This window comes from Pantherophis guttatus, chromosome 1 (genome assembly GCF_059756535.1).
Source record: "Pantherophis guttatus breed Tessera chromosome 1, ASM5975653v1, whole genome shotgun sequence".
NCBI lineage: Eukaryota > Metazoa > Chordata > Lepidosauria > Squamata > Colubridae > Pantherophis > Pantherophis guttatus.
Genome location: NC_142063.1, coordinates 323,845,551 through 323,858,557, shown reverse-complemented (window position 1 = coordinate 323,858,557; position 13,007 = coordinate 323,845,551). Strand labels below are relative to the sequence as shown.

Sequence of the window (13,007 nt, the reverse complement as noted above, 5' to 3'; positions counted from 1 at the left end):
AGATGAAAGGGATGAAGCCTTCTGCCAAGGCTGTTATGGAAGAGGAGAAGAAAGGTATGGATGAGTTTTGAAGATAAACAAAATAGTGGCCATAATGGAACTTATGGGTTTTATTTATTTATGTATAATGTGTGCTAGTTTTATGTTTTTATTGGATATATTGTAAACCATTGGGAATGTTTGGGAGAATCTGGTGGGAAATTAGAACCATAAGTGAATGATGATGATGATAATAATAATATAACAAATATATTCGGTGTCTCTCTCTTAGTATTAGAAAGACATTTCTCCATAATTAGAGAGTTGTAAGTTTCTAACAATTTGTTAAAATCATATTCATATATAATAGTCCCATGCAGAAATAGATACTGTTTATAGCATCCTTTGTCTGTGAGTGCAAATGATATGTTCTGTCACTGCTTCTTTTTATTGTTCCTGATTGCTTATTTGTACCCTATGACTATCATTAAGTGTTCTACCTTATGATTCTTGATGAACGTATTTTTTCTTTTATGTACACTGAGAGCATATGCACCAAGACAAATTCCTTGTGTGTTCAATCACACTTGGCCAATAAAAAAATTCTATTCTATTCTATTCTATTCTATTCTATTCTATTCTATTCTATTCTATTCTATTCTATTCATTTAGTAATGTTAAACTTTAATTATGTGTCAGAGTCTGATTATAAAAGGAAAAAAGAAAGGAAGCAAAAGAAAATTGTCTATGCCTAAAATTGTTATTTACAATGTAACTGCAGCGATGGATACTTTAGCTGGCTAACTAATTGACCTTGAAGTCATGAGCTCAGATAATAAGATTGTTTCTTCTTGGCATTTTTCATAGCCACTTTGTAGTTAGTCTTATTTTATGTTAAATTCAAACTTTTTAAGAGAGACTGGGTAAACAACTACAAAATGTAGATATTAATTGATGTTTTTATTAGGAGAGTTGGTTTAATATAATGGCTGATGTTAGGGTTAGCTCGGTTAATTCTATGCCCATCTTGGGCATGATGCCACCTAGGTGATTTTGGGCTAGTCACTTTTTCTCAGCTGTAGCAAAGGAGGAAGTGACAAGACACTTCTAAAAATATTGCCAAGGAAGGTATAGGGACTAGTCCAAGAAGTCACCAAAAGTCAACATTGACTTGAAGGCACATACATACACAAAATCATTTAGGCTATAGTTGCATATGTCTTGAATCTATATTTGCTTTTTAAAATCTATAAACATAAAAAAGCTGTCTTGGTATCTCTCCCAAGCTGGAGATTCCCACTCCAAGGCAAAGCATAAGATGGAACAAGATGATGAAGAAGACTATAAACAACTTCCCAAAAAGAAACAAAAAGTTTCTGGTGAGTAGAGTAGTATTCCCAATTTTCTGTTTGGCATAGATTAGGAGACCACAAATATTTGTTTCCTTTGATGGATTCTCATTTGATCCAGTCTGTGGTTGCTACTTTTGCATATTCTTCTATCTTTCCCTAATGCCAATTTGAGGACCTTCAGTATTTAGGTGAGTTTTTCTCAGGTGTAAATGAAAAATCTCACAATTGCTTGCCTTTCTCCCAGGAAAAAGACAGTCAGTGGGAAAACAACCTAGTCCAAAGTCCAAAAAGTGCTCTAGAAAGTCAGAACCATCAACATATGCGGCAGGTAAGATGCAGAATCCCATAAAAAATTCTTGTAAGAAAGAACATATGAGCATTGTAGAAATAACAGTTAAAAGCTATCACAGTTTAGGACTTAACGGTATTGGAAAAAGGCTGATACAACTTTCCATTTTCCAGTAGAATTGAAAAAGACTTGGCATTTTACATGTGCAGCTAAAAAAGGATTACTATACTGCCAAAGTCTTAGTAATAGTATCTATGTAAATGTAATACTAAAGATACCTACATAAAGCTATAAGAAGAGAAATCTTACCTAGTGCTTTTCAGGCAAAGGTCTATGGAGATTCTCAGTCAACCAAGTCATGGTTGTCCCAAAGGAGCTTTTTTTCAAACAGCAATTGGACTTCCTTGATTTTTCTTGAAGACATTTCATTTCTCCTCTAAGAAGCTTCTTCAGTTCTAGCTAACTGGTGGAAAAGGAAGGATTTATGATGCTCCTTCAATGGAATGAAACGACAACATTGCTTCTCTTCTCTGTCTGTACTGAAAGTGCTCCTACTGGATCTTTTGGTGGATTTGACAGAGGCCCAGTTGGGACAGTCGCAAATTTTGAGTGCTTCGTTGATGTGTTTTTGTTCTTTTTCCTTTCGCTACGAGAAAAGAGGTTGTCCACTCTAAAGACAAAACACCCAGCGAAGTGTTGCATATGCAGTGTAATGCAGTGAGGCATGTGCAGACTTGTACATTGGGGAAACAAAATCTCTTGTTTACAATGCAGTCCTTTCAGCAGTCCCAAGATGGTTCCATACTCATTTGCTTTCTGATTCAGGTACTCTGGAAACACAGATTAAACCCCGAGTGATTTCAATGACTCTCACAGTGTTAAAAACTGGCTGATTGAAATGAGTATAAATCCTTCCTTTCCCACTTAGAACCGAAGAAGCTTTTCGGAGAAGTGAAACGTCTTCAAGAAAAAGCAAGGAAGTCCAGTTGCCATTCAAAAAAAAAAAAGCAACTTTGTGACATTTTTCAGGCAAAACTATTTTTGCAGATAATGGCAAAGCAATTTTATTTTGGAACGAAAGATGCCCTAGAGCAGGGGTGTCAAACTTGATTTCATCGAGGACTGCATCAGGGTGTTTTATCTTGGGGGGCCAGGAGGGTGGGGCCAGCTTGACATCACTTATGTTGGGGGCACTCGTGTTGGGGGCAGCAAAAGTGCAATCCTCTTGAGCTCTGTTTTCGCTGACAGAGGGTTGCAGAAGCTGTCGCAGCCAAAAACGTGGCTCTCCAGAGCGCCGTTTTCACCGGCAGAGGCATCACAGGCCAATCCTTCGCTGTTTCCAGGGTGGCCCCCTGGGCCAGATCCAAGCATCCCGTGGACTGGATATGGCCCGTGGGCCTTGAGTTTGACAGCCCTGCTCTAGAGGCAAATGGAGCCAATACAAATCTTCTCTGATGTTCATTAGAACTTATTTCTCTGCCTAGCAAATTGCAGCCCAGATCTTTCTGAGAGAATAGCCTCACTTCTAATCACCTTGTAACTGACTTAGACAAAAGACATATTGAGTCCAATAATGCTTTACCATATTCTTGTTTGATAGAGGAACACATTGGGAGATACTGGGTTGTCTTGCTGGAAATTATTTGACAAAAACTGGCTGGATGTCTCTTAATAATGCTATAAGTTGGATCCTGTATTCATCAAGGTTTGATCTAGATCACTTCCAAGATCATTCAAAATTCATTGGCTCTGCTTCCATAAGCAGGACATGAACTTCGTTCCTCTGCAGTGGCTGGAATGAAGAAGTACTCTGCCTCTAATCCAGGAAGTAGCCCATTAAAGCATAGTGAATATATGCTTCCTTTGCCTGTCCTCGATCTGCCAGTCTACTGCACCATGCCTGATTTTGTATTCATATCCCCCTCTTTACTCGCCACTTCTCTAAACTAAATTGCCCCCCCACACAGACACACACCATTTTTATTGTGCTGGAGGTGCTTTAACCCTGCCATTTTGGTGGTTCTGTTCTGACCTTGTCACTCTTCAAAAGGAAGGCCCAGTTGGGTTACCTACAGAGAAGATTAAAATGTTGAATCATCACCATCCTGTGCTCTGGCAGGAAGCTTAGAAGAGCAGTGGTACTTGGAGATTCTGGACAAGGGCCGTGTCACTTGCCCAATCTGCCGATGTGTAGTGAGGAAGACGGTGGAAGGATTGAAAAAGCATATGGCAAATTGCCACCAGGTGAGGAGATGGGAAATGCAGTCCCTGTGAATTCTGTTAGGACATCCAAAGAAGGTCCAGCTATTCCAACATTTCATCTTTAGTCTGGGTGATCAAGACAGTTATTTCCCTAACACATCCCAAACCATGTTTCCTTTCTCTTTTGAAGTTCTGGTTAGGGCACACCAGCTTATATACAGTGAAATAGTCAGAATGAGATAATATATTAGAATTTGAATTTTATATGTATTTCTGTTGTGACCCTTCCTCTTTATTGATTTTTTTATCAAACGAAAAAATACCAAATACGTATTTCCTCATGCGGAAGAGATCCAAAAGTTGATCATTTTGATTGCTTAGTTATTTCCAGTTCTATACTATTCTTTTTTACCATAACTGCACAATGTAAAAAGTGCAATTGCATGATAAATATGTCTCAAGATATTAGATTTCAGCTTTATTTTAAATAATTCTTCCTTAAATATTTAAAATTTCTCCAAAGGGAAATTCTATTTTATTGTTAATACATATTGAATGAATATTCCCTGGTAAGACATCATTAGTTCAGATTCAATAATACAAATGTAAGACCAGGATTTTTCCCCTTTAGGTCCTGTTTCTTTATTGAGTTGTATTTCCCTCTTAGTTTAGTTTGAAATCCATATTTTGAAACATATACACGTGTGCAAGAAAGGTGTTTTAGGTGAAACTCCCCTAATTGTATAGAACAGGGATCTCCAATCTTGGTGGACTTCAACTCCCAGAATTCCCCAGCCAGGCTTGGAGTTGAAGTCCTCCAGGCTTAAAGTTGCCAAGGTTGGAGACCCCTGGTATAGAATGAGGACATTCTATAATGCTAAGATCAAACATCGTTCAGTACCATTGAATGGAGGGAGAGCTGGGCTAGCACATAACCATTTCAGCTTCAACTCTTGGCTGTCTTAACACTTTCTATTCCTAGGAGATGTTCACATGTCAGCACTGTGGGAAACAGCTGCGATCTCTTGCAGGAATGAAGTATCACATCATGGCAGATCACAACAGCCTGGTATGGTGCAAAAGTATCTATCTATCTATTAAAAAGTCTTGTCTAGGAAGGACCTTGAGACTCCCAGGATAGTCCGCTTGAACATTTAGGCTACCCAGCACTTGGAAATTGGGTGTGACCCCTCTGCAACAACATGTTGCAGTGCTAAAAAAATAGCTCAGCGCTTTGTTCCGAAACCCCTGTCAGGTCCCATGCCTCAGCAGCACTGAAAAACAAGAAATTCCTCATGGAGCCCAGTTGGGAGAACGGACTGAGATCCAAGGTCCTCCTGTGACTGACTTGCAGGATTTTAAACTTCCATTGCTTATCTTGTCTCTTCTTTGTAAGGTAAACTTCCTTTGATTTACTATAAATAATAGCCTTGGGTTAGTCTTTCTCTTCTCTGCTTTCATGTAGCCAATTAGAAAGGAAGCCAGCCAGTTGGATAAGCAGAGCGAGCGAGAGTGTTTGCGGAGAGTCCTGAAGCGCATGGGGAAGCTCAAGTGCACAAGAGAGGTGAGCTTCAGCTGATAAGGCTGTGGGACATTTTTACAGCTCAGATGGAATTTCCCAAATCCCAAGAAGAGTACCTTTGCCTGTTCTTGGGGTGTGGTGGGCCAGGGGATTAGATTTGTCTTCTGGATTTCTGACCATAGATAGGGGAAAAAATAATGCATTTATTTTTTTTCCCCTCTCTCTCGGGACTCAGGAACTGACCACTGTTTTTCTCTGCCTGCTTCTATAGGGATGTACAGGCAGCTTCACCAGCATAATGGGGTACCTGTACCACACACAGAAATGTGGCAAAGCAGCTGCCGAACTGGAGAAGATGGCCTTAAAATGCCATCACTGCAATAAAGCGTATCGGTCCAAGGCAGGCCTTGTTTACCACTTGAAATCGGAGCATGGACCTGTGAGTTCTTTGGGTACTGAACCAAGGGAGAATGGCTGGGGGAGGAACAGATAAGCTTCTAAGCATCCTTTTAGTCTGTCTCTTGACTTCTTCACCTTCATGAGTCATCATGAGGATTTCAAGTCCTTTTTTTTTCCTTTCTAAAAAGGACATACTAGGGCACAAGATAATTGTGGAATGGGGAGAAAAAACCCGAGGTCCACGACAATATTCAGAAATGTGTCATAGTATTTCTGATTCTATAACACGGGTGTCAAACTGCCCACGTCACATTGCCACCACATGACGTATCACGACATTTTTTCCCTTTGTGGAGCTGGGGTAGGCGTGGCCTACGTGTGACATATCCGGGCACAGGCCACCAGATTAATACCCCTGCTCTATAATAAGAATCAATTTTTATCGTTCAGTCCTCTTCCCAGGTCTTTGAATAGTGTAAACAGGCAGTGACTGAAAAAAACGTTACCTTGGCTTTTCCTGTCAGGTGTCATTTCTCCATGAAGACAGCAGGACAACTCCTCTGAAGGACCCAAGCATGGAATCAAGCAGCATAGGCAGAATCCAGAGGAAGTCTGCTAAAGTGGCTGCCTACTACCTGCATGAATTGGCTAATGAAGAACTTGTAAAAGAGTGGCCAAAGAGGAAGGTCTTGCAGGATCTTGTTCCTGATGATCGGAAGGTACAAGATTTGCATGTTCTAGAAAGAGGGAAATGTCCAAGGTCTCTGTAGCGAAGAAATGAAATACCACAAGTAAAAACTCTTAACTGTTTGAGAAGAGCAAATCGGTGCTTGGGGCACATAGTTTTATTGCAGTTTTGTTACTTCAGATGAGTGGAGCATCCATGGCAACAATTCTATTACTAGCTATGACTGTATATAAAGTTCTGGGGAGAGCTACCTTTCCTTATTCCTTCAGACAATTAGCCTTTCCAGGATGAGAGGAATATTTCCAGTTTTTGAGGTATAATTTGCCTGGTTTTGAGATTACAAAATAATCCCAAATCTTTGTTTATGACTGGGTATCCAAGCTGATTTATTTACATCCTTCTTGGAATGTTGCATACATGGAGAGAAGCAAAGAAGCACTGTGGATTTGCTATATAATCCTCGGGAACTTATACCTGAACTAAATAAAAGCAGCTGGAAAATTGTTAAATTATTAAATCAACCCAAAATTAGTGCAAGCCAGGCTTTGTTTAAATTATATGTACAAAAGCAGTTCTTCTATGAACTTGTTGCAATGTTTTCCATGATTTCTGTGGGATATGCAAGACTATTTGGGATGTTTATGATTAGAATTTGTCATTGGAAGGACTTCGTGCATCATTCCCAAGATTTTGGTGACCAGCAGTTATCTGTCCCTTTTGTAGAGGAAATTGGAAGTTCTTAATATGATTTTGTCTGGGTACTCACGGTTTTTTGAAATGTTTTTTTTTTTTTTTAGAATTGTAAACTACCCAGAGTCTTTTTACAAGTTGGGCATCCTTGATATGTAATCAATATAACCCATTCCAGTTGGCTTTAGCCTTGCTAACAGTTTCATGTTAGATTTTTCTAACCCTAACTCTAACCCTAATATGTATAGTTGCTGGCAAATTGAGAGTCGTCTGCCTGAATGTACGCTGTGAGCTTGATTAGGTATTGATCTTGCCTGACATCAAAGCTCTTTAAGATGGGATGATTGGCTCGAATACCATAGGTAGAAAGGGCAGCTTCATTTAAAAAGAATATATAGAGATGACAGCACCAGCTCCTGAACTCTAGTTTTTGCTTTTCTTCTGTTCTCCTATCTCAGCTCAAATATACTCGACCGGGGATGCCTGCTGTGAGCCAGGAGGTTCTGTGCAAGTGGAGGTCAGAAATAAAGACCTACAGACGGGTTCATTGCCCCAACCAGGTAACTATAGCCCCCGCCAGGTAAGATTGGATTTGGTGAGCGGGGAGTATGGTTTGCAGTTAAAACTACTGTATTTTTCAGAGTATAAGATGCACCTTTTTTCCCCCAAAAAAGAGGGTGAAAATCTGGGTGCGTCTTATACTCCGAATGTAGCCCCGCCCAGCTTCTCAAACGGAGGTTTCAGAGGCTGAAAAAAGCATTAGAAATGAAGCTTCAGAAAAGAAGCCCCCAAACAGAACTTCAAAGGGTTTTTTTCTGAAGCTCTGTTTCGGAGGCTTTCAGAGGCAAGAAAAAAAGTTTTTTTTGAAATGGAGTTTCAGAAGTTTCAGAGGCAGAAAAAAAAGCATAAAAAGCAAGGCACAGAGCTAACAACCAAGGAACCTGTTGCTAAAATTCACCTCTGGGAACAGCTGATTGGGGGTATTCCAGGAGGCTGATCCACTTGCCAATCAGCTTTTTTCTTATTTTCCACCCAAAAAACTAAGGTGCGTCTTATACTCCGGTGCGTCTTATACTCTGAAAAATACGGTAGTTCTTTTCCCCATCCCAATGTCATTAGAAATGTAGTCCTGATTAACTGCAGTTAACGGGACAGTTTCATCCTATTTCCAAACTGGCCCAATATATAAGACACATCTGTGAAGGGTTCCTTGGAGTCTGTTGCACAATCTGCAGATCTGTGAACCTTTTTTTTAATCTCTCTCTCTGTCATATATCCTCTACAGGCACAAAGGAAAGCCTCTTTCCCAAAAGCACACCAACTGATGAATGGTTTTGATAGCTTGTGTGAAATCCTTTTTTCCTCATAGTTATCGGCTTAGGTCACTCGACCTTTACATAGTGACCCTTATTTCTGTTTTGTTTCTCTCAAGGGTTGTGAGTGTGTCTACGGCAGCATCTCTGGTCTTAAGGCCCATCTGGGCAATTGCACCCTGGTATGTATCAGTTGACAAGCTTGTATGGAGGCCTTTCAGTTGTTGCCAAGAAAAGTCCTAGGAAGCAGGGGAAACTAGGCATACGCTCAATTCCAACATATTTTCTGCCAGACCTGTCCTCTCCAAAATATTCAAATTTTGTATGTAAGACTTTGCCCCCTTAAGTGATATCAGCATGGCTCCCTCACTTAATTTGTAGAAAACATTACCTTTGAGCAAGGGTCTCCAACCGTGGCCACTTTAAGCCTGGAGGACTTCAACATCCAGAATTCCCCAGCCAGCAAAGCTGGGAGTTGAACTCCTCCAGGTTTAAAGTGGCCAAGGTTGGAGACCCCTGCCTTTGAGGACAGAAAGAACATTTTGTTTTTCCTCCAGACCGTTTCATTCGGACTTTTCCATGAATAAGAAAAGGATTATGATGTTTTAGATGTGATCAGCATCAAGAGGAAAGCCACAGTATTACAAAATTCCCCCAGAATAAAACCTTGCTTATTCTCATTTCTTTTCTTTAATGTTCACTGTCACTGCTAGGAGTGCTCATGATTTTATCTTTCCTTAATTACAGGGCGAGTTTGTGGCTGGGAAGTACAAGTGCTTGATTTGTGAGAAGGAGTTTGTGTCTGAGAGTGGGGTCAAGTACCATATAAACACTGTGCACTCTGAGGTGAGGAGCTGGTCTCAAAAGCATGGACCTGTGTAGATTTGCACACACACCATGGTTTTAAGCATTTTTTCTGCCTATTCTTCACGGGTGGGACAAGGGTTCAAAGATTTTCCTGTGCTGAGAATCAAAGTCGGGTCGGCTGCTGGGGGTTCGTAGGGGTTCGGCAGAATCTCTGCCTAAGATTCTGTGCAGTTCAAAGAACCCACAAATCCCACTCCTGGCTGGCCCCACCCCACCCCTTTCAGGAGTGCGCAAGTGGCCCATTTTGGATGCAGGTAAGTGCAGGGCGCACATGGAGGCTCAGGGAGGGCAAAAAACAGGCCTACCAGAAGTTCGGGAATTTCAGGAAGGCCTCTGGAGCCTGGGGAGGCCATTTTCACCCTCCCAGAGGCTTGAGGAAAACCTCCGGAGCCCGGGGAGGGCAAAAATGCCCCCCCCCGGGGTGCAGGAGGCCGACTAGGCCATGCCCACCATGGCCACACCCACCCAGCAACGGGGTAGAGAACCCCTTGATAAAATTTTTGAAGCCCACCCCTGGTCAAGGTCATCCGTGTGTGTCCAGCATTTATATTATGTCTCTTCCCCTCAGGACTGGTTTGATAACACAAACCCCACTAAGAGCTTTGAAAAACTGGTGAAGCTGCAGCAAAAGGAGGCTGAACAAAAAAGGCAACGCAAGAAGCACACCTCCAGTCGGAGCCGTAAGAAGAAGCTGCGGAGCGCCACTGCAAAGAAGTCACCAAGGCTAGGACCAGATCAGAACCAACGGCAGGGGGGCAAAGTCAGCCATTCTAAGATGGCAGACTGTGAAACTAGGAGCCTGGAAGAAGAGGATTCTCTCCCTTTGAAATACAGTCACAGAAGGGTGAAGAAATAGCCTCTTGCAGGAATTTCTGCTTTGCAGGACAGGTACAGCAGGAGTATCTTATATTTAGGGGAGCATGTACTTAGCAAAACTTGGGGGGAGGAAGAGAGAGGAGAGAAGGGATTGGGTTGAGGAATGAAATCGAACTACTAGTAGTCCTGCTAGTTACTAGTTGGCAACTTTAAGAGATATGGACTTGCTGGCTGAGGAATTTTGGGAGTTGAAGTCCACCCCTCTTAAAATTGCCAAGATTGAAAAATTTCGTTCTAGATCAGGGGTGTCAAACTCACATCGTCATGCGGCATCACATGACGTATCGGGACATTTTTTCCCCTTTGCTAAACCAGGTGTGGGCGTGGCCAGCACATGATGCATCCAGCCCGTGGGCCGGGAGTTTGACAGCCCTGTTCTCGATGAAATGTGGCCATTTGGAAATAGAAAGTTTTCCCAAGTTTTTCAGAGTCAGTCATTCCATTACATGCTACAGGAGAAAATGTATTTAAGTTCTCAAATGTAATATGTAAGAATCTAGCAGGGACAGGACTTGGCAGTAAATTGATCTCAAATTGCTCCCCAAATCCTGACTCAACTATTTGAGGCTTTTTTTCCTTTGAAATGTTTCAGCATCTGCAATTCCAAATGCTGGAAAGAGACCCATCTTGGAAAGGAGAGGGGGGATTTTCCATCTTCCCTAAGAAACAGATATCAATAAATTGGATCAGATATAAGATTTTTCCATGGCAAACAGCCCACATTTTCTTTTTAAAGGACTGTAAAAGTGATTGCAGCTATAGCTTTGTCACTTGGAAATAAGAAAGACACGTTTCTTAATCACAGGAAACAGGAAAGGGAAGAAATTCTTGGCTTGAATTCACCTCTTGCAAGTTCAGTGAAGATGGAGAGTGTCTGGGAGAAGAACTGGTCAACAGCATGAGTAAGAAGACTTTCCTGAAATTCCACTGTTTCAGTCTAGTTACAGTAAAACAAGATCTGTTATATATTGTTACATACTGAGCCAAGTGCTTGCATAGGATTAAGTTGCAACATATGCTTATGAAATATTATACCACATAGAAAATAAAGTTACTAATCACTCTAGTTGTTTTTTTTAGTGTCAAAATTATCATTTACTGTTACTCTATAATAAAAAGCAAACAACTGAATTCCTTCCAGTGAATTTTACACAAAAGAGTGGAGAACCTGCACAAATGGGCTGGACTCAACTAGTGAGCGATTATATTTAACTCAAATTGATCTGGCCTTGCTTGTGGCTAAACTAAGAATAGAATAGAATAGAATTTTTTATTGGCCAAGTGTGATTGGACACACAAGGAATTTGTCTTGGTGCATATGCTCTCGGAATACATAAAAGAAAAGATACATTCATCAAGAATCATAAGGTACAACACTTAATGATAGTCATAGGGTACAAATAAGCAATCAGGAAACAATATCAATATAAATTGTAAGGATACAAGGAACAAAATTACAGTCATACAGTCATAAGTGGAAGGAGATGGGTGCTGGGAACGATGAAAAGATTAATAATAGTGCAGACTTAGTAAATAGTTTGACAGTGTTGAGGGAATTATTTGTTTAGCAGAGTGATGGCATTCGGGAAAAAACTGTTCTCGTGTCTAGTTGTTCTGATGTGCAGTGCTCTTTAGCATCGTTTTGAGGGTAGGAGTTGAAACAGTTTATGTCCAGGATGTGAGGGGTCTGTAAGTCCCCTTGTATTGTGCAAAAATATTTCCTGAATAATTGATTGACTGAGCCTTTTTAGGAACTCTTTCTCTTCCCACCTCACTGGGCCCCACACCCTCCTCCCCATCCCTCTTAACATGGCTCAGTCATTTTTCTTATAGATCTCCTTCAGGAAGCAGCCAATCCACAGCATAGCTTTCCTGTGTGGAAGCCGTGTGGTGCCAACCTGGAAGTGGGCGCCATTTTGGAAGCCGGCCCCTGGGATGATGCACCTCCCTGGATTTTCTCCACCATCGAGGCACCCCATGCTCCACCTAACAACCTGCGCAGTTGCTTAACAACCCCAATAGCAAAAGCAGGGTCATAAAGTAAGGCAATCACACGAGCATTTCACTTAATAACACAACCTGCAACCATAATTGGTAGATTCCATTATGGTCATATGTAGCAATGCTGATAAAAGCTTCTCAAGGGAGAATACAATGGGATTACTGTATTTTTCAGAGTATAAGATGCATTTTTTCTCCCCTGAAAGAGGATGAAATTTTGGGTGCGTCTTATACACCGAATGTAGCCCTGCCCACCTGCCGGCCCCCACCCTTTGGCCTCTGCCTCCAGCAATTTATCTCTTACCAGCAAACAGCCCATTTCAGCTTCAGCACAGCCTGATTATCACAAGCAGTTGATTGTTTGCTGCAAGGAGGCAAATTGCTGGGAGGCAGAGGCAGATTTTTTTTTCTTGTTTTCCTCTCAAAAAAGGTAGGTGCGTCATATAGTCCGGATCGTCTTATACACTGAAAAATACGGTATTTTTCTGACAGACCATTGTAACTCTTAAGAGGTTTTTATTCAGGACTGCTTGCAGATAAGGATTGAGCCTCAAGGAGTTCCAAAACACGTGGGCATTGGGAAGATCATCATTTGGGACGGTTAAAATGTCATGAAAGCATTAACCTCATTCAGTAGGTCTGGCATTACTTTCCCCTTTCTGTAAAACAGTCCCCAACAGGACTGCTATTTTGGCTTTATCCCTCAGCCTCCATGGATTATATATTAACCTGTCCTTCCCTTTGTATACCAAGTCCTTCTCTGGCAATGTGAAACTATAGTTATGCAGTAGGACAAATTCTCTTGGGCAAAGTATTCAGTCAAGCCCAA

General features: G+C 41.3%; 1 protein-coding gene across 1 annotated transcript; it reads left to right on the top strand.

Annotated features, from left to right (window-relative positions):
- Positions 1-11,243, top strand: ZNF512 (zinc finger protein 512). The gene is made up of 13 exons (XM_034421092.3): positions 1-54; positions 1,266-1,358; positions 1,576-1,659; positions 3,740-3,864; positions 4,805-4,891; positions 5,288-5,386; positions 5,616-5,783; positions 6,268-6,462; positions 7,580-7,681; positions 8,554-8,616; positions 9,182-9,280; positions 9,870-10,189; positions 10,983-11,243. Exons 1-12 carry the CDS (start codon positions 3-5, stop codon positions 10,155-10,157), a joined length of 1,455 nt encoding a protein of 484 aa, XP_034276983.1. The 5' UTR covers positions 1-2; the 3' UTR covers positions 10,158-10,189; positions 10,983-11,243.
- The last annotated feature ends 1,764 nt before the right edge of the window (positions 11,244-13,007 follow it).